The sequence below is a fragment of the Leuciscus leuciscus genome, assembly GCF_965113295.1.
Source record: "Leuciscus leuciscus genome assembly, chromosome: 11".
Taxonomy (NCBI): domain Eukaryota; kingdom Metazoa; phylum Chordata; class Actinopteri; order Cypriniformes; family Leuciscidae; genus Leuciscus; species Leuciscus leuciscus.
In genome coordinates this window covers 31,385,172-31,407,823 of record NC_138735.1, presented here as the reverse complement: position 1 = coordinate 31,407,823, position 22,652 = coordinate 31,385,172, and the positions used below count along the sequence as shown (strand labels likewise).

The 22,652-nt window shown below is 43.5% G+C and overlaps 1 protein-coding gene across 1 annotated transcript; it reads right to left on the bottom strand.

Annotated features, from left to right (window-relative positions):
- Positions 1-7,227: 7,227 nt before the first annotated feature.
- LOC309508792 (uncharacterized protein) lies at positions 7,228-12,247 on the bottom strand (the record flags this gene model as incomplete). The annotated part of the gene is made up of 2 exons (XM_082183263.1): positions 7,228-7,289; positions 10,710-12,247. The coding sequence occupies one exon, from the start codon at positions 12,245-12,247 to the stop codon at positions 10,778-10,780; it is 1,470 nt and encodes a 489-aa protein (XP_082039389.1). The 3' UTR covers positions 7,228-7,289; positions 10,710-10,777.
- Between the last annotated feature and the right edge of the window lie 10,405 nt (positions 12,248-22,652).

The window sequence follows — 22,652 nt, the reverse complement described above, 5'->3', positions numbered from 1 at the left end:
AGGAGATCCTCTAAGTATTCCTTCCACCATCCGATGACATCCCCAGTCGAGGTCAACAGCTGCCTACTCCACTGTAAACAGCAGGCGCGCCGTTAGACATGGGCATCCGGGGCTTCAGCCTGAGGAGAGATAAAAGAGCCATCGGTTAACTTACAGCTTTAGGGCTTTACTGTCATTGTTGTTTGTGGCTTCTGGTGATAGCTATGGACATTAGACACTTTTTAAAAAGTAAAATAAGGAGGCAAGAAGAGTTATCTACTGGCACCGTTCCCTCATCATTAAGCTCAGGTCGGTGAAGGCTCTTTAGCAAACCCTGGTCTAACTTACCTAACGTTAGCCCTGTACTCACTGTGGTATTAATGCAGAACATGTACTGTATATATAAAGTACGTGGGACCTTACTATTTCGCCTATAGCTAATCCATTTTGTGAGCCATAATCCGTTTCTCGTGAAGAATGTAGATGAAGTAGCCTATACATCTGATTTGGCGATTGAAACACGATGTGTAAATTAACATTATTCCCCTCAGATGGATAGCTACCAGGGGCCGTATTACAGGAAGAGTCTAAGATAGGATTTTTCCCAATTGGTATTACCGAAGCAAATACTAAATAACTTTAGGAATCATATCTTGCTTCATCCTATCTTATTTCAGGTTAGGAAATCCTAACATCGCTAGCATCAACTTTTCTGTCTGATACCTATAGCAACCGATGTCACTTTTCTCATCTCGCGAGACGCGAGCTAAACGGCTTTTAATCACTGTTTTGCCGCCGTTTTTTTAATGAAACATACAGTGAAAATGGAGAATTAACAACAACTCATTCATTGTTTCATTCCTATCATTGAACTTTAAGTCAGGTAACTATGGTGCGTTCACACCACCGGACGCGAATAGTGTGTCAGGCGCGAGTGATTTTTATGTTAAGTCAATGAATGCACAGGAGCCTGCTTGCTGCTGTCACGTGGTGAAGTGACACAGTTTATAATGTTTATTATGTTTGGCCTCAATAAATTATTTTGTAATATGACTAAAATGCCTGGTGTGGTTCTAATGCACAACAAAGCAAATCTTTCACATAAAAACTCGATTTTAATATATGAGAGATACTCATTTTGTATTGAATGCTATTTATTCCATATATATTCTAGATTATATGAAACATTATTATTTGAATGTAAAGACAACAAACACTTAATGTATAAGAACAAAAAAAAAAATCACAGGACAGGTTTCACTTTTGGAGGCTGGCTCCATTTATTATCAAAACAAAAATAAATGACAGATTTGGTGGGTGCGGGCGAGGGTGAAAGAGCAGCCATGTAAACGAGTTATTAAACACTATCTGGTGGAAAAGTAAAAATTAGGACAGCTTAACAGTTCTTAAAGTTAAGAGAGTTTATTTAAGATTTTACAAAGTTAGGAAGCTTCTGTAATACATTTTCCTATCTTAAGTTAGGAAAATATCTTTAATGGCCTTATTCCTAAATCAGTTCCTAACCCTTATTACCATGGTTACCAAGCAGTTAAGATTGCCCCAGTCTACCATACTTTACTTTTAATAATAAGCAGAAATGTCAAGCGAGCAACAAGTCTTTGATTTCTAGCAGCAATGTGGGCTGCTGCTTATAATAATTTTAAGAACGACAACTGCTCCCGGCAGTTCTAATATAATTTAAGGGTAAAATTCAAATACAGAACAAAAAGTACACAGACAATATTTAAATAGTAAACATGGCCGTGTAAGAAAGGACATTCAGTTGCATTAATATTTACAGGATCTAGGTTATAATGGTGATATTGCCTTTTGAAATTTAGATTTTATACTAGTAGGCAAGAATGGAAATTGTATCTAGCAGTGGTAATAATAATCAAAATACATTTATGTATATAGGAGGATTTAATTAGACACATGGCATAACAAGTACAAAATAAATAATTGTAAACTAATATAGGACAATAAAACAGAAGAAGAATACAGTTGATAGAGTTGCTGTGGATAGATAAAAGTAGAGGGGTTGAACTTGTCGTTTACTGTTGCTTTACAGACGAGCCAGGGAGGAGAGATGAGGGAAAGACAGGAGAGAGCTCTAAAGAGACAGATTTAGGAAGCCCAGACACAGGTCCAAAGCAAGTTAACGATGTCCAGTTTCCTTCCAACCATTTTGGACTTCAGAAAAGGTCCTTTCAGAAGAGCTGGTACAACACTTTTAAATGGCTTGAATATTCAGTGAGCCAAAATTCCGCCTTCTGTTTCTGCTGCAGATTGTTCAGCAAGCAGGAAGGTAGGCTCAACAAAGACGGTCTGGCCTCTAATGGCTACACCAACTGGAAGAGGGCTTTAGATTCGTTTAGGGACCATGAGAAGACTGTGTTACACAAGGCCTCCATGGTGGCATGGATGAGCTACAAAGCAAGCAAGATTCATGGTGACGTTGCTGAGCAGTTACAAGCTGCTAGTGTCGCTGAGGTTAGCGAAAGAAGGGAGTATCTCCGCCGCATTGTTTCAGTTACCGCCTTTCTAGGCAAACAGAGCATTCCCTTCTGTGGCCACAGTGAAACGGATGACAGCCCTAACAAAGGGAACTTCCTCGAATGTATGCAGCTGCTGCAAAAGTTTGACCCTTTCCTGCAGGGATACAAAGCTCCTGCCAATACTACATACTATGGAATTAATTTTGTTCCAATAATAATGAACGTAACTTTTCAAGAAACTAATTAAAATATAAATTGAAACTGAATAAAATATCTTTGAAACTGAAAAAGAATAAATCGCAGGCAAATTTTTTGACTTCGTTTTTAATACACTGCATGTTTTGCTAACTATTTCTCATATTGCGTTCGCTGATCTGAACTTACAAATGCGCTTCCAGAGTTTTCATTTACGCTTCTGAAGTTTTCGCTTACGCTTCTTAAGTTTTCGTTTACGCTCCCAGAGTTTTCGTTTGCTGTTCTGACACATTTCCCTCGTGGGGGCGGGGCTAGTAGCAGTGTGCTCTTATTGGCTACTGAGTTTTTGATTGACAGCTTCTTCACCTGGAAGTGAAGACGTCAGTGCTGTGTTTATGTGTGGATGTGAGCGTCTGTAAGCGCAGCTTTCTATTTCATTTTAATGATATTAAGTTTATATCTGTATTTTTTTGCTGCTACACTATATTGTTGAGATGATTTCTTATAGAAGGAATAGTAGCCTACAGACGAATCATTATCATTATCATTAGCCATCGTCGCTATCAGGATACTGGATAGCCTACTCGTGGTAAGTCAGATTTATTTATTTTTTAATCAATACTATACTAATACTATTTATAATACAGTACTGGCTTTTTTCAGGTGGAGAGGCATTTTAGAGCTCAGTGAGAGCCCATAACATTATACAGCTGTGTTGTCTTCATGTAACTTAGCCCATTACATGACTTGTTTATTTATCTACATTCGGTTACAGTCTTCGATTAGATCATATTTCCCCCCAGCCACCCCAAACAACATTGGGCTAGAGTAATGTACAGTATCTGTACTGTAGCCTACAGTACAAAAAGTACTGTATCAGTCAATGACCGATGCCAAAAGACCAGAGCGCTGTCAATCACTGCCTGATTCAACTTTGGCAATGTAAAGCCTTTTTTTTTTACCATGCCAATAAAGCTATTTAAACCTGAATTTCTCAATTGCTGATTAATTTGCGATGCAGAGTTTTTGAAAGAGGAGAGACACGACTTGACCACAGAACACGTCTCTGTTCATAATAATAAACACTCAATTATTTTGAATCTTGAAAATTATTTAATTATTTAGAAATTATTTATTCTGATTACTTTTGTGTGATAAAGATGACTGATAGATAAAGCTATTATATGTAGCTAGTATGAGTAAATGCTTGTTCTGTGTCCATATTTGACTAATAATAATGCCAAAAAATGCACTTCAAATGAACATTTCTGAGAAAAATGCTTAATCTTTAATAGTCTTTAATAATAAATATATGTCCAAATTAAAACCTTAATACATGCAAGTAATTAAGACTGAAAACATCCAGCAACTAGGGAATACACAGCCATGGATGTTTATATATAGGGCTATACAGCCATCTACTGGTTACACAACAGTATTACAGATGATAAATGCTTCATGACTCCCGAGGTAAATATTTAAGCTAGTACTGTAAAATCCCTTAAAACATTTATATAATTTGTTTGGAAAAAATATTTTAAGTCTGCAACTTGTTACTGTATGTGGGAGTTCAAAGCATTGTATTGTTAGATTATAATACATTTCCTCTCTCATTTTCCAGGGAGTGGAGCAGCTTTTCCATAAACAAAATTCTGATGCTGACACAGAGTGATGCTGATGGAGTGATAGTACCAGAGATCCACTGTCCCTGTCAGACAATAATCTTACTCTGTTCAGACACATCACCTTTGAATGACTGGGATCTTGATCTTCAGACACCTGATTTATTTTATTTTAATATAAACTAGCAAATATTTTAATTTCCTCTAGATTAAATCAAACACAGTTCACAAGAGGTTGCACTTTATTCTTATTAGTCTATGCTGATCTTGGATTAGCATACCAACAGCAAATGAATGTTAAGGGGATAGTTCACCCAAAAATAAAATTCTCTCTTATTTTACTCACCCTCATGCTGTCCCAGATGCATTTTACTTTCTTTCTACAGATAAACACGAATCAAGATTGTAAGGAAAGTAATCCATCTCTGCGAGTCCTAAAGACGCTTTAAAAACCACACACAGTGAGCGTGACGGTAATCCATGCGAAAAATCACTTCCGACCAACTGTCTTACGTACATGGGTTACAATCCACTTGTATTATGGACTCACAGAGATGGATTATTTCCTTAAAAATCTTTGTCTATGTTTATGTGAAGAAGAAAGTCATATACATCTGGGATGGCATGAAGGAGAGTAAATGATGAGAGAATTCTATTTTTTTGGGTGGACTATCCTTGTACTGCTTGTGTCCAGTCACTGCTTTGTTACTTGAACTGCAACGGGAACGGTTCAAAGAATCATTGCAACATTTAAAATGTATATGAATTTTTAAAATGTATTCTGTATTTGTAATTTTTCATTTTGTATAGTAATGTATCATGAGAATACTGTGCATTACATGTATAGTATGTGTAACACTTCCCAGTGTATAATGAAGAATTCACACGGGGGGTTGCACATTTAAAGTGTATTTATTCTGCAAAACAGGAGTTAAACGTTTTAGTTGCAGCTCTCGTGGTTATCACACACCAACACTCACGGGGAAGTCTCGCTCTCTAACTCACGCAAGGCTTCACGCAACACGTTTTAAACATTACATTGTAAACATGCAAATATCCTCTTATAGTTCAGCATGAAATAATTGTAACTACATCTCTGCTATATTCAACAACACTCGTGTAAATAGCCACATGAACTCATAACACCCGTGCCAACTCACTAATCAACGCATAGCACGGTTAATATAACATATATATAATTCACAGTCTATGCAAACACTTCGGAAATATACACATAACCATTAATACACAAGTCTCATAAACTATCCACCAGCTTACCTGCAAAACAGGAGTTAAACGTTTTAGTTGCAGCTCTCGTGGTTATCACACACCAACACTCACGGGGAAGTCTCGCTCTCTAACTCACGCGAGGCTTCCCGAGAGATCGGTTCCCTAACCAACATTACGCAACATCGCTGCCACCTGCTGGTGCACTATGAGACTAACATTTGTCACTACTTTTAACATTATTATATTTAACTACCCATTATGACATTATTGAAGTGCAATACTCAGTCATTGCGCTACACTCTCCCCTACTAAATTTAAAATGTTTACCACATTTAAGATTTGACTATAATTGAGAATCAATCACTTTCGCAGCAGACACCTTATAAGAGTAGTGATGACTTAAATTTCAAACACTTGCAATACTCTCTACAATAGGTCAAATTAACCATTGGTTGCATAGTCCATTGTCACCCAAAGATATTATTTTCCAGCAACAGTAAACACTTATCTCGCTTATACACATTCTTTTGTAATAGACTCCCCATTTCGGCCAGCCAATTCTTTAGTCTACTACCCCTTTTAGTTTACTTTCTAGAGTAAGTCAACAATGTCCGTAGTTGCCTATGTTACACAGTTGAAAAAAAACAAAACAATTAAAAAAACAACTAAATGTTTTTTTCATCTACCACTGTCCATGAAAACATTTGTTTTCACAAGTCCTGATTAAGTGTGGCTAATCAGTGTACGTTTAGTTGGTAACCAACATTGTCCATGGTCGCCACAGTCTCTGGACTGCAGACTCTCTACTCACATTAAGTCTATCAATGGCAACTTCCACCACAGATGGCTGACCCAACGAGTCATAAGTCAGAATCTTTGGACGACGGCGTTCTCTCCTTGGATAAGAATTCAAAGGTATAGAGTCATCATCCTCACTCCCAGTCCCAACTGATGCTTGTTCTTCAGATACCCCCGACTGTCCCACCGGCATTTCAAGATACTCTTCCATCCGCTCCTCTGCTCCATTGTCTGCTATCTCCTCTATCCTCTGTGACTCTCGTTCCCAGTGCTGTCTCACATTTGGCGTGAACGGTTCTACATCAGGATTGAGACGAACAGACTTACGGCACTGCCTCAAGGAAGTAGGAAACTGTAGCACTAGCTCACCATCTTGAAAATCCTCGTTCTCTGACGCATCATTCTGAACTTCTTCCAGGCATTTTCTGTCTCTTCTGCTTACTTTTGTCTCTCTCACTGTCTCTGGTTGTGGTGTTGCTTCGGGGTTCTCCAATGGCAAGCTATCACAAGGGAGAAGTAGATTCCGATGTAGCACTCTCATTTTACCTCCTCCTTCAGGTATGACTTCATACACCGGACTTTCGTCACTCCTCCTCTTTACAATCACGTACACTCTGTTTTCCCAGTACGAACGGAGCTTACGGGGTCCTCCTCTCTCAGATAGATTTCGGACCAGCACTCGTCCCCCCGGCTGAAGGTCAGTTCCATGTATTCTCCTATCATACCCCTGCTTACTCCTTGATGTTTCCCTGTCAGCTGTTCTGGAGGCAATCTCATAAGCTTGACGCATCCTCGTTTGCCAATTCTTCACATACTCAGCATAATTCTCATTCCCTTCTGTTGGCTTCAGGTTGAAAAGCAGATCGATAGGCAGATGGGGGGAACGACCATAGAGCAAGAAGAAAGGGGAAAAACCTGTTACCTCACAGCGAGTACAGTTATACGCGTGAACCATCTTCTCCAATGACTTTCTCCATTGTGTTTTATCTGCGTCTGTGAGTGTTCGCAACATAGCCAGTAATGTTCTGTTAAAGCGCTCTACCTGTCCATTTCCTTGTGGGTGATAGCAAGTAGTATGAGACGCTCGCACATCACAACACTTCTGCAGTTGGTACATCAACTGGTTCTCGAATTCCTTACCCATGTCATGGTGAATCTTTTCTGGGAATCCGAAACGTAAAGCAAAATCATTAAATATCTTGTCCACCACCGTCTTGGCTGATTTATTTTTAGTGGCATAGGCTTGTGCAAAACGAGTATAATGATCTATGACAACCAGAATGTACTCGTACCCTCCCTTACAGGTTTCCAGATGCAAAAAGTCTATAGAAACTAGCTCAAACGGGCGTGTAGTGATGATTGAAACAAGAGGGGCTCTTGTGGCCTTGTATGGTTTCTTCCGCATTAAACACTCACATACATTGGCAATGAAGTGCTCTGTGTCACTCTGCATACGAACCCAGTAAAACCGATCACGAATCAAATTCACTGTCCTCTCCACTCCTAAGTGTCCCATTTCTTTATGAAGCTCAATAAATACAATCTGGTGATACTCTTTTGGCAAAACAAGCTGATCTCTTCCACCGGCTTTTCTGTAAAGTATGCCATGCTCATTGATGTACAATTTTTGCCACTGTCTCAGAAGCATTTTCACATCTGTCGGCTCAGTTTTGAATACTTGTCTTGGTGGTCTCTGATTATTAACTTTATACTCCAAAACTCGACCGATTACAGGGTCCTTCCTTTGACTTTCTAAAATTTGCTTCAGTGTGAACGGTTTGTCTGACGTCGACACAGCAGCATCACTCACCATCTGGAGGGTTTGTACTTGAGTTCCAAAAACCCATGCAAGCGGGGTGTTTTCGCCCACCAACACTCCCTGAATAGACGCACTGATGACTTCCTGACTCACTCCTCCAGTGCACTGCTCCATGAATTGATTAATGTCTACTGGCATCCGGGACAGACCATCAGCGTCCGCGTTGCTCTTTCCAGGACGGTACTTTATGGAGAAGTTGAAATCTGCCAGCTGAGCCACCCATCTATGGCCTGTGGAGTTGAGCTTGGCAGTGGAGAGAACATAAGTCAGGGGATTATTATCCGTATACACTGTAAAATGTGGAGCATGATACAGGTAGTCCCTAAAACGTTCACATATTGCCCATTTTAATGCTAAGAATTCTAACTTCCCTGAGTGAAGGTGGTAATTCTTCTCCGGTGTAGTTAGTGTTCTGGAAGCATAACCAATCACCACCAGTTTACAGTTCTGCCTCTGGTACAACACAGCACCCAGCCCCTCTTGTGATGCATCACAGTGCAGAATGAACGGTTGGGTGAGATCTGGATAGCCCAATATTGGTGGGGTGGTCAGTTTGTCAATGAGAAAGTCTAATATCTCTTGATGGCTTTGAGTCCACTGTATCTGTGTGTTTGATGGAGCACCACCTTTGTGTCGTCTGTTGAGACATTTTCCTCTTACTCTTTTCTCCACAGGTGATGTTTCCTCAGGGGGTGATGACAATAGCTGATACAGGGGTTTCGCCAATCTGGAAAAATCAGGTATGTATGCACGGTAGTATGAGATGAATCCAAGCAGCTTTCTCAAATCACCTACGGTAGCAGGAACTCGATCTTTTAAAGCCTGCACGGGAGCCACTTCAGCAGGATCCATTGTATATCCGTCTCCTGACACAAGGCGTCCAAGGAATCTCACCTTCCTCTGAAAGATCTCACATTTACGAGGGCTGAGCTTTACACCATGCTGCTGATATCTCTGTAGCACAGCTCTGAGGTGACTGACATGGTCTTCAAAACTAGGGCTATGGACAAGATTATCGTCAAGGTAGGGTTGACACACATCATCTCTAAGACCTGCAAGACACTCCTCCATACTCCGTTGGAATTCGGCTGGTGCTGAACTGAGTCCGAAAGGTATCCTCACCCAATGGTATAGTCCCCAAGGAGTTATAAAGGCAGTCAATGGCCTGCTTTTCTCATCCAGGAACCCCTGGTGATAGGCTTTTCCCTGATCCAACACCGAAAACCAGGAACTACCGATTAAAGAGTCCAGCATGTCCTGTATTCTTGGAATTGGATGTCGATCAGGTACTGATTTTCTGTTCAGTTCTCTGTAATCACAGCACAATCTCAATGTCCCATCTTTCTTTCTTACACAGACCATCGGTGATGCATAGGGTGACCTGGACTTTTCAATCCACCCACGATTCAGTAAGTCTTGTAAGTACTCTTTCACTTCCTGATGTAATGGTTTTGGAACTGACACGTATGTTTTCTTCACAGGTGAGGTATCGTGGAGTGTAATATGCAGGTTCAATGAGGGAATACAACCGATGTCATCCTCGTCAAAGCCGAAAGCATGACATTCCTCCCTCAACAACCGTCTCACTATCTCCTTCTGTGTTCCACTTAGATGATCCAGGGAGACTGGAGGATCCCATTGGCTAGGTTTTTGTCTCTGTGAATCCACTTTACTCACATTTTCCTTACTTTTACTGTTATCAATGTTGTTCTGGTCTTTGCTGGCTGTGGAGTTGTCCCTGTTTTTCTGTTCTGAAGCCACAGATAAAGCAGATTTTATTACTTGAAGATGACCCAGGACTATTCGACGATCTAAGGTAACAGCATAGTTATTGGTGTTAGCAATCGGCACTGGTACCACTGCAAATCTGTCAGCGGGAACCATAACTACTCCTTCTTCAATAGCGACCCCTTCTGGCAGTGCAGGCTCTTTGTTTGGGACTAATAGTAGACTTTGACCCTTAAACTGAGACCCTGTATTGATCTTAACCAATGCAGTTGTGACTTGGTTAGCTGCTACATGAATTTGTCTCCTTCCCGTCTGTACAATGCCTGCTTCACTTCCAGAATCTGTAGACTGAATTAACTTGAGCACCAGTTTTGCTGTTTTGAATGGCACACAGAGAGCTTTACTCACTTCACAGATGGTGTCTTTTTCTGACTTACAGCCCCTCTTTTGACTGAGAACTGCTTCAATTACGTTGAACCCAATGATGGGCTGTTCAGCTACCTGTGGATCAGTGGATACTAATATTGGAACCAGTAATGGCGGAGTAGTGCTTGAGTCTCTGCCTAAACTGAATTCAGCTTCAATCCAGCCCAGGAACGGTATCACAGTCTGGTTTGCAGCTAACCCAACCAGGGTACCAGACTCCAGCAGTTCATGGAGAGGTCTTACTGTTCGATGAGGTACGTTCTCTTTTCTCCATTCCTCATTAATAACACTTGCCTGTGCTCCCGTGTCCCACAAAACTTCCACAGGTTTCCCCTCCAGCAAACATTGAACCAGACATTTTCTGCCAATGAGATTTATCAGTTTCACATTTTGGTAAAGAGGGATGTCATTAACAGTTTTTTTCAATTCATTCAGCTTCACAGTCTGCTTGGAGTAATTGACGGGGGACTTTGTCTCAAGGGCTACTGAGGGTCCCGACGCAGCAGCCCTCTCCCATTTCCCTGTTGTTCTCTGGGTCGCCGACAACCTCTGGAAAGATGGCCCTCCTGTCCACAACGAAAGCAATGCTCACACTGCTCACCGACTCGAGCTTCCTGACAGGCTCTGCAACCTCGCAGTTTGCTGGCATTTACAGGTGCTACTCGTTCTGTTCTTCCCCGTAGCTTAGCTGTCTCCATTGTCTCATTCACCATCTTTTTCATTTCGAGGACTTCTGCTCTGAGTTGTTCAATCAGTTGGCTGGTGTTTGAATCTGCCTCCTCCCGCTTGACTTGACTCCTTTTGCTATTAGTGACTGAATCAGCTTTAACTGCAGGTACTCTGTCATCTCTCTTGGGTCCCACGCAACCTTGAGAATGTAGCTGAGACTCAAACGGACATATGTTGGTTTGTATTTCACTCAGTCTTGGCGACTTACTCATTACAGTCTTTTTCAGTTTTTGTTGTCGCTCTTGTTCTAAGTTTGCAGCTTCATTCACTCGCTCTATCAGCTCTTCATCTTTGATTCTAGGGTTGCTAAGGTAGGGCTTAAGTTGCAGCTTCACCGCTTCACTTAGTAGTCCGGTCTCTATGGAGCGCAGAAATTTCCTTTGAATTAATTCTGGGCTAAATTGCTCACCTTCGTCTTCTTCACTCAGCTTCCACAGTAACTTTTCTCTGAGCTCGATTCCTCTGAATAGAAAGTTCTGGACTGATTCTTTTGGGTCTTGTGACATGTTCATTAACTTTTGTAACAGGTCAGATGGTGGATCAACTTTGAAATGTCCTCTCAGGATTGTCTTCAAGGCCGGAAGAGTGAGATCTCGTTTTATTTCAAGCATGTCTCTTAAATGGAGGCCTGGGCTCACCGCGCGTGTCACAGCTTCGATGATTTCTGTCTCTATATGACCCTTTCTCAGTCCGGACTCAATCTGGTTCATGAGGCTGGTGTAGGACAGTTTCTCTCGCTGTCCTGCCTCCCCAATTTGTCCACAGATCCGGAACTCTCTCCTTAAAGTCACTTCAGACAGCGCAGGTGGTGTCACTGTGATAGCTCTTGTTTCCTCCCTCACTCTTTGCTCCATTGCGACAATCTCCTCTTCAAATATTTGACGGGCTTTCGCTTGTTCAATCTGTAATCTGGAATATTTCTCTTTCAGAATGTCTAAATCATTTGTCTCATCTGGTGTAATGTTTGATGCAGCTTTGGTTGGCAGTATCAGAGAGTCTATTTGCAGCAACAGATCCTCCAGACACCGACAAAATACCTCATCATCCTCAGTCTCTTCTATGTCATCCAGCGTTTTCTCCACCAGTCTGATGAGGCCACGTCGTGTTTTGCTTTCAAACCCTCTGACAGGCTCTTCACATTTTAGACGCTGACACACTGGAACAAGATCAGAGCTGTTCAGCTTCAGTATTGCTAGGCTGATCTGATCACGCAGCTCATCCATGCTTGCCATTTTACACTGCTTCACTGTCTAGATTCGTCTCTGGAGCTCAGCCGTTATAACTTGCAGCTCCTGGCTGGCTCGCCAAAATATGTAACACTTCCCAGTGTATAATGAAGAATTCACACGGGGGGTTGCACATTTAAAGTGTATTTATTCTGCAAAACAGGAGTTAAACGTTTTAGTTGCAGCTCTCGTGGTTATCACACACCAACACTCACGGGGAAGTCTCGCTCTCTAACTCACGCAAGGCTTCACGCAACACGTTTTAAACATTACATTGTAAACATGCAAATATCCTCTTATAGTTCAGCATGAAATAATTGTAACTACATCTCTGCTATATTCAACAACACTCGTGTAAATAGCCACATGAACTCATAACACCCGTGCCAACTCACTAATCAACGCATAGCACGGTTAATATAACATATATATAATTCACAGTCTATGCAAACACTTCGGAAATATACACATAACCATTAATACACAAGTCTCATAAACTATCCACCAGCTTACCTGCAAAACAGGAGTTAAACGTTTTAGTTGCAGCTCTCGTGGTTATCACACACCAACACTCACGGGGAAGTCTCGCTCTCTAACTCACGCGAGGCTTCCCGAGAGATCGGTTCCCTAACCAACATTACGCAACATCGCTGCCACCTGCTGGTGCACTATGAGACTAACATTTGTCACTACTTTTAACATTATTATATTTAACTACCCATTATGACATTATTGAAGTGCAATACTCAGTCATTGCGCTACATATGCAGTTAATGTTTTGTGAATTCTGGTCTTTCCTGTCACAACATAATTGCATCTCAAGACCTTCACTCTGATACTTGTGTATATGCTTTGGTGATAATAAAGAATGTAAATTTAATTGAATTCATATTTTCAATTACATTAATTTAACTGGTTGTATAAGTCACAATTGAAATGGTTGATGATTGTTAAAATATATTTACAATTTTAAATCTTAGAAGATAGTATTAATTAAATGAAATAACTAAATACAATTATCAATTTAAAAAAAAAATGGCAACAAGAACATTCTTTCTGTGACATATGTAATGAAATGCCCTTTGAGGTTTGTATCATCTGACAGCAGGACACGAGTGTAATTTTCATATTGTTTAAATTCCTCTTATTTAAGTGACAATTAATTTTGATGGTGTAAATGTATATCATGCTAACAGTGAGTAGTGTGATGGCCATGGTTGCCAACCTTGATTACCTGGTTGAGGTTTGACTTTCTTGACGGCTGAATATATCAAACATGTTTACTAGTATTCTCTTTAAATTGTAACAGCTGAACCTAATCAGAGCCTAACATGCAAAAGAATCATCAGGAATAAACAAATATTCTCCGAAAACATTGGACACTATTCAATATTTTAAGTATTATACAGTACTTTAATGTACAATTACACCTGAATAGACTGAATAGATCTCTTGTGCTCCTAAAAGCTTCTGTCGACAAAGTAGTAGCAGCAGGTAAATACAGATAAAATTAAAAAACAAACCTAACTTAATATCATTAAAATGAAATAGAAAGCTGTGCTTAAGACGCTCAAATCCACACATAAACACAGCACTGACGTCTTCACTTCCTGGTCAAGAAGCTGTCAATAAAAACCTCAGTAGCCAATGAGAACGCACTGCTACTAGCCCCGCCCCCACGAGAGAAATGTGTCAGAACAGCAAACGAAAACTCTGGGAGCGTAAACGAAAACTTCAGAAGCGTAAATGAAAACTCTGGAAGCGCATTTGTAAGTTCAGATCAGCGAACGCAATATATGAGAAATAGTTAGCAAAACATGCAGTGTATTAAAAACGAAGTCAAAAAATTTGCCTGCGATTTATTCTTTTTCAGTTTCAAAGATATTTTATTCAGTTTCAATTTATATTTAATTAGTTTCTTGAAAAGTTACGTTCATTATTATTGGAACAAAATTAATTCCATACCTGTCACCTTCTTCTCAAAATGAATTCATTGGATGCTGCTCCATGGAGGTCACAGCACAAATAATTAAAGAAGTAAAGGAATCCAAGATGTATGCGGTAATGGCAGACGAAGCTAAGGATGGGCACACAGAACAACTTGCTGTTTGTGTGCGATACGTTTCACTGGAAGGTGACATCAAGGAGAGATTTCTTTGCTTGCAGAAACTGGATGGCTATGGTGCAGAAGCAATCACAAATGCTGTCGAGCAAGTTCTTGTCTCAAACGACATTGCTGAACTGAAAGTGGTGGCCCAAACATATGACGGTGCAGCAGTGATGAGTGGATCTGTTCGAGGAGGGCAAGCTCGTTTCCGGGAAAAGCATCCAGAGGCTGTCTATGTGCATTGCTATGCACATGACCTAAACCTGGTCCTTTGCCATACTTGCAAGGCCATTCCTGAAGCCAGTGATTTTTTTGATCTGCTTGAGAACCTCTACTCTTTTTACAGTGTGTCTATAGTCAACCATGATCAGTTTGCTGCCATTCAGAAAGAGCTCCACATTGAGCAGGGAGAGCTTGCACAAATATCAAACACCCGATGGTCATGTCAGTTGCGCTCTGTTAATGCACTCCTGAAGAATTTTCCTGCCGTCATGAAATCCCTCCAGATGATTGTAACGGGGTTCAGACAGATGTTATGGGAAGAAGGAGGCGGGAACCGGCGAACATTCAACATTTTAATAAATAAATAAACAAATACAAAAATGAAAGTAAAAGCCAGCAGCCCCTCACGGACGACTGCTGGCAACACAAAACAGAAACACATCAAATAAAATTCAGGCCTGTCCTCTCTCGCTCTTCACTGTCGTCGCTCCTCCTTTATGCTTCCGCTCCTCCGTGAGAGATGCGAGACCGGTGCGTCGCGCACGTGTCGCTCATTATCAATCGCGCCACCGGCCTCGCGCCGTCCTCCCACGGCCCTCGACCTCGTCGTGCTCGCCACATACCCCCATCACCCCTCGCAGGCCGGGGGGCACCCACACGACTGCGCCTACTCCCCCCCCTCCCCGGGGGGGGACCGATAACGGCGGCTGCTGTACCTGGGCTGGGGGTATGGATAGACGAGGTACGAGAGAAAGGAAACGGAAGCACAAGGAGCGACAGAGACGAGAGAGGGGAGAGAGAAAAAAAAAGAAAAAAAAATGATCCGGTTCCCGGACACACTGCCGCTCGGTCCTCAACCGGCTGAGAGTCACTCGCGGTGCCATGCGATGGTACTGGACATTCGTTGGGGAACGGCTCGACGCTCTTCCGCCTCCTGGCGGCCGGCGGTGACTCCTCCTGTCGAGGGCAGCCGGCAGCGAGTTTCCCGTTCCCTGCTCCGCCCCCATCATGGCCGACGGCAACAGGCTCCGGCCCACGGCGAACGGGAGCGACTCCTCCGCTCCCTCTTGGACGGCAGCCACCCCTCCTCGATCCAGCAGCACGGTGTCGAGCTCTCCGTCCCACCAGATCTTCCATCGCTCCAGCACCATCGCCTCGGGCAGCAATCGGCGGCCGTCGCTCCCTCGTGCTGCCCGACCTCCTCAGCACCGCGATCCCCCCCAGCAGCGAGGGCTCTCCGACAGCGTGTCACTCCTTCTTCCCGGGTTTCGGCACCAATGTAACGGGGTTCAGACAGATGTTATGGGAAGAAGGAGGCGGGAACCGGCGAACATTCAACATTTTAATAAATAAATAAACAAATACAAAAATGAAAGTAAAAGCCAGCAGCCCCTCACGGACGACTGCTGGCAACACAAAACAGAAACACATCAAATAAAATTCAGGCCTGTCCTCTCTCGCTCTTCACTGTCGTCGCTCCTCCTTTATGCTTCCGCTCCTCCGTGAGAGATGCGAGACCGGTGCGTCGCGCACGTGTCGCTCATTATCAATCGCGCCACCGGCCTCGCGCCGTCCTCCCACGGCCCTCGACCTCGTCGTGCTCGCCACAATGATCAAAACACCAACAGCGCTGGGTCTGCTTTCAAAAATATCTAAACTCCCTGTGGTCTACCTGTTGGTTGTGTTCAAAACGTTGCTTGGCATCACTGAAGGGTTTCAAAAGGTTCTTCAGAAAGAAACCATTGACTTGGCACAGGCAGTGCACTACAAAAATGCTGTCCATGACACCCTGGTCAGCCAGCGAACTACACAAGTGGCTGAAGACATCTATGCCATGACAAAGACAACATGTGAGGAGAACAACATCCAGGAGCCCTCTTTCGGTCCAAGAAGGAAACAGAAGAGGATGGAAGACTTTGTTGTGGAAGTCTCCTGTGGATCCAGCTCAGACCTGCTCAGTAATTCAGAACATCTCAAGCAGAGGCTTTTCTATCCTTGCATCGATCGGATGACATACGAGCTGGAAAATCGTTTTTCCAGTGTTGGGAAAGAGGTCATGATTGGCATTCAAGCATGTCACCCAGCCTCTGATACCTTCCTGTGCATGCAGTCTCTAGAGAAACTGGCCTCACATTACAACATCCAACTAGTCCCAGAAGAGGTCTTGGTGGCAAAAAGCTTTTTGAGCAGGAAAGGGCCAGAAGCCATCCCAGACATTCTGAGTGTGTTCAAGATCCTTGATCCCATGATGTTCCCATCATTGAAGGTGATCTTACAGGTGGCCATTACCATTCCAGTCAGTAGCTGCAGCTGTGAGAGATCGTTTAGTGCTCTTCGCCGACTACATACTTGGTTGAGGCGCACCATGGACCAGCAGAGAATCAATGATCTGGCAGTGTTGTCCATTGAGAGAGAGTTGATTGGAGGCCTTGATGATGACAAAGTGATTGACACATTCGCCAAACTGAAATCAAGACGCCACACCCTTATGCTTCCTCCCCAGAAAAAATAGAAGTGCCCCCCCCCCCCCCCAAGCTCCCACCCCCTGAGGAATGGACGCTGGACACAGTGCCCCTCTCCCCGAAACCCAAGCTCCCACCCCCTGAGGAATGGACGCTGGACACAGTGCCGCTCTCCCCGAAACCCCAGCTCCCCCAACCCCTGAGGAATGGACCCTGGACACAGTGCCGCTCTCCTCAAAACCCCAGTTCCCTACTCCCAGAGGAATGGACGCTGGATACAGTGCCCCTCTTCCCTATTATTTATGTGTATAGCTATGTTATTTAAATGTATATAGTTCTCTTTACAAACTTAAACCTATACAGAGTGCCTGTGTTTACTGTCTGTTGAATGGCCTCTGGACCTGCACTGTCTATAGTTCCTTTTCCAGACTTATACAAGCAGATTGTTTGAGTGATTTATGTGTGTGTGTGTGTGTGTGTGTGTGTGTGTGTGTGTGTGTGTGTATAGATAGATAGATAGATAAATAGATATAGATAAATATAGAAAGATAAATATCTATATACACAGTATATATATATAGTTTTATATTCATTTTTTAAAATATTATTTAATATTCATGTATTATTTATTTGTGTTTCAGTGAATAGCTGTTACAGTTCTACAAATGAAGCATTCTATCTTTTTACCTATCATTTAAAATGCTACAAAAAATGCACCTGAATGCAGGAAAAGAATTGTTTAATGCCCAACGTTTCCTGGGGGAGGTCCCCCAGACCCCCCATTTATATTATTATTGCTTATTATTATGTGCCTATGCTATGAGTAGAAGTAGTTACCAAAAGCGGGGGTGGGGGGGATGGGGGATGGGGGGTGGGGGGGGGTGTCTGGGCTAAGCCCCCAATGTATCAAGACCCTAGCAACGCCCCTGGTAAACAGTAAACTGCCCCCTCCTTGAACTGCCACCTTACTGTGGTGGAGGGGTTTGAGTACCCGAATGACCCTAGGAGCTATGTTGTCTGGGGCTACATGCCCCTGGTAGGGTCTCCCAAGGCAGACAGGTCCTAGGTGATGGGTCAGACTAAGAGTGTTTCAAAAACGGGGAATGCGCATTCTGAATTACCTCGACGACTGCCTCATACTGGCCCAGTTGGAGTCTCTTACTCACAAAACCTGGCTCCTCTGCCATCTAGATCGCCTTGGGCTCAGAGTGAACTTTTCCAAGAGTAATCTGTCCCCCAGCCAACGGATCACGTTCCTGGGGCTCTGGGCCTTATGGCCTCTGAATCGTCAGTACCCCAACTAGGCCTACTGCATATGCGCCCCCTTCAGCTGTGGCTAAGACCACAGGTTCCAGCTCATGCGTGGCGCTCGGGCCACTTACGCATCAGGGTAAACCAGCACTGTATCAAAGCCCTGGCCCCCTGGAAAGACACCAGCTGGTACCAGCAGGGTGTGAGCATGGGCCTGGTTTCGAAAAGAAAGGCTATTTCAACAGACACTTCCAACCTCGGTTGGGGAGCCCTGTACGAGGGCAGGCCTGCCTCCGGCCTCTGGTCGAGCTTGGAGAAACGCCTACACATCAACTGTCTCGAATTAAGAGCGTTTTTTCTAGCCCTAAAAATCTTCTTTCCACATTTGGCGGGACACCACGTCTTGGTCCGGACGGACAACATGGCAGTGGTGTCCTACATAAATCGCCAGGGCAGTCTCAGGTCTCGCAACCTGTACACCATGGCCGAGCAGCTCCTGTTATGGGCTCATGCCAACCTCAAGGCAAAGTTCCCCCAGAGGAATGGTCTCTCCACCCCTAGGCGGTTCTCCTATTGGGAAGTCTTCGGCAGGGCAGAGGTCGACCTCTTTGCCTCAGAAGACAACTCTCACTGCCCAATCTTCTTCTCGAAGAGCAGGGATGCGCTGGCCCAAGAGTGGCCCAGCCGCCCCCTTTAAGCATTCCCTCTGGTCTCGATGCTCCCTCAGATCATCGAACGTATCAGGGACACCAAGTGTGCAGTCCTTCTTGTAGCCCCCCTCTGGCAGACCCAGATCTGGTTCCCAGAGCTGATGCAGCTGTCAGCGACAGCTCCGTGGCCTATCCCGCTGAGGAAGGATCTCACCAGGACCTCCCTGAAGGAGTGCTGAACACCATAATGGAGGCTAGAGCGCCATCTACTAGATGCCTCTACCATCTCAAATGGTCAGTGTTCACCAGCTGGTGTTCAGCTCGGAACCTGGACCCACATAACTGTGACGTACCAATGGTACTTATGTTTCTCCAAGAGTTGCTGGACACAGGCCGTTTCCCCTCTACGCTCAAAGTGTATGTGGCAGCTATAGCAGCTTTCCACTTCCCGTTGGCTGGTTCCTCCCTGGGTAAGCGTGACCTGATTGAGGAGCCAGAAGGCTTAACCCGCCTCGGTCACCTTCGGTGCCGGCTTTGGACCTGTCCACAGTCCTTCGGGGCCTCAAGGGACCTCCCTTCGAGCCACTCCAGTCGGCTGATCTGAAGCCCCTCTCTCTCAAAACCAGAGGCGGCGCCAGCCGATTTTGCCAGGGCTTCAGCCCCGAATGTTTTGAGTTTAGCCCCGAATGTATTTTGAAAAGTTGACTGACAAATATGAAACCGGACAATAGATGTAAACCATGTAAATCATAAGTTGCCTTTTCATTGTGCTTTGGCTTTGCTGCTGTCTCTGACTGGTGATTGTTGAAATCTGTCTCACACAGAGACGCACCACGTGAGTGATTTCAGCCTAGAATATCTTCAGGATTTGCGCGGAACAGCGAACAATCTCGCAGCAATTATTTTTTTTATAAATAATGCAGTCAGCAGCGCTGCACAGTCCTCTGTCAGATGAGATGTTGTTACGGTATATGTCAGAATATAAAACTCAGGAAAACAAACTTTCCTGTCGTGTCTGCCGTGTGCTCGAGGCGCACAGGGTCGTCCTTAAACCAAGACGTGGATATGTACATAAAGTGCTCTCAACTCCATTCAGAGCCCAGGTTATCTTCCTATCTGCTCTTCCCTCTTCAGAAGACGCTAGTGATGCATACATGCTCTGCCCCATTAGGGCTTTGTGAAAATTTATCTGGAGCGTTCTGCCCCGTTCATGCCGTCAACAGCTCTTTGTCCGTTTCGCTGGCCACACCAAGGGTTCTCCGGTCACGAAACACAGACTGTCAAGATGGATAGTTGATGCTCTCTCTGGCCTACACTTCTATGGGCCTTCCGTGCCCCATAGGTGTAAGAACCCACTCCACAAGAGGTATTCCCTTCCTCTTGGGCATGGTCCAGTGTAGAGCCCTGCATTTCAGCCCGAGCCCGACGGGCCCCGACTTTTTTACGCTCCTAGGGCCGGGCTTCGGGCCAATTTTCACGTCATAGTTCACATGCGGGCCGGGCCTCGGGCCTTTTTTGGGTTATCCTTCTTTTTATATTTTTAGACATTAATTAAAAAAATATGAGAAGTTGACGTCGACGATAGAAGAACAAACATAGAAAGACATTTAATAACCTCATAACTTTCATAATCTTATAATTACACTGACATATGATTGACATGACAGTCTCACGCACGCAAGCACGCGCACACACAGAAGGTTTCCCGTCAGCGCAACCAACGATTCACCTCACGTGCAAATAATGGAGAATATTAAGAGAAAAATCGCAGAGTGATAGAAGAGAGGAGGACTGGGTTAAAATCTTCCACTGTGGATGCTATTCTTTTTCTCCACGATGCTCTGTAAGAGACTGTTCTAACTTTTCGTTTAATTGGACTTTATTTTCGTTTAACTGTTGGAAACTAGGCTACTGATGTTTTTCGTTTTTCGTTTGATTGGACTTTATTTTCGTTTAACTGTTGGAAACTACTGGAAAAAAGAATGGCCATGTTCTGTGGTGCATTTTTGAGGTAAGATAACCTGCAAGTTTGTTTTTGATTTATTTTATTTAATTTGCTCTATTGCTCATTTCGTTTGTGAGCGCTGTTGCGAGCAGCCTGAGCCTGCCTCAGTATTTCAAAAAATGTTTTACTCACTGTGGTTTAATAAATAAACATTAAACTAACTGTCTGTGTGATATGCTTGAAGTGTTTTATATCTATGGATTTTATTGTAGCCAAGTAAAGTATTAGCATTGATTTGAGAGGCTAAATTGATCAAACATGTTTTACTCGCTGTTGGCTCGGCTGCTTGGTCGTCATTTTATTTTATTTTTTTAATGCTCCAAACATTTGTCTAAATTAACTTAATAAAGAAATGAAAATAAAAGAAACATAACTAACAAAACGGATATATTTTAATGGCTGCAAATAGGGCAGGCTGCCGCTGTGAAAAAAAAAAAAAAAAAAAAAAAAACGGGCTTGGGTCGGACTCGGGCTGATAATTCTGATGAGCTGTCGGACACGGGTCGGGCTAGGGCCTGAGCGTCTCGGGCCAGGGCCGGGCTCGGGCCTAGATTTGAGGCCCGTGCAGGGCTCTAGTCCAGTGGAGTTCCTATAGAAGACATTTGTGCGGCAGCCGGCTGGTCTGCTCCGTCCACATTTGCAAAATTCTATAACTTAGTGGTTCCTGCCTTGCAGGCACGAGTCCTTTCCATCTAGGACCCTGGCCCCTATGGGTCCAGACATATATATCTGAGGCTCCCCCACAGTGGCCCTCTGCACTTATCACTATATGCAGTATATAACATCCTGGGACCCGACACTTCTGGTCTACGATGGTTCGGACTACTCTGTTATAAGTCCCAGGCCTCCCTGGACATCTTCAGAGTAGCCATCTGCTAATAGCATTTTAAAATGCATTTACATTACATATAAATAATATAAACAATTCATACAATTTGCGTAAGCGTAACTTAAGCGTAACCCCACACTGTCCATCAGGAAGCCACAAGCAACCAGTCTGGCAAGGGCCTCAAGCTTCAGCAAACACAGCGTGGGCACTTTTTTTAAGAACCTGAAAAGCGTGTATGACAAGCATGGTTTGCAGCCACAAAATATCTGGAATATGGATGAAACCGGAGTTTCCACCGTGCAAGTACCAGAAAAAATCATTTTCTGGTACTTGCAGATTGGTGCCATGACATCTGGTGAGAGAGGTAAACTAGTTACTGTTGCTGTTGTGGTCATTGCACAGGGGAATTATATTCCCCCTTTCTTTATCTTCCCTCGGAAGAAATTTCATGCACTTTATCCGTGACGGACCCACTGGATGTGTTGGTGCAGCAAATGGTTCAGGATGGATGCAGGAGGATGAGTTTTTAGTTTTCCTACGCCATTTTGCCAACCACACAAAGCCATCGCAGGAGTCAAAGGTCCTCCTTTTGTTAGATAACCATGCTTCCCATGTGTCAGTGTCTGCACTGAATTTTTGCAAGGAGCATGGGATTGTACTTTTGACGTTCCCTCCTCACTGCACCCACAAGCTCCAGCCCCTGGACAGAAGTGTGTTCCGCTCTTTCAAGAGTAAATTTAACATGCATTTTGACCACTGGATGAAGACTCACCCAGGTATCAATGCTACTATCTATCTATATATTTCATCACGGCCGGATGAAAACGCTAAATTATCCAAATTGACAGAGTGTGTTAAAGATATAAAAGATTGGAT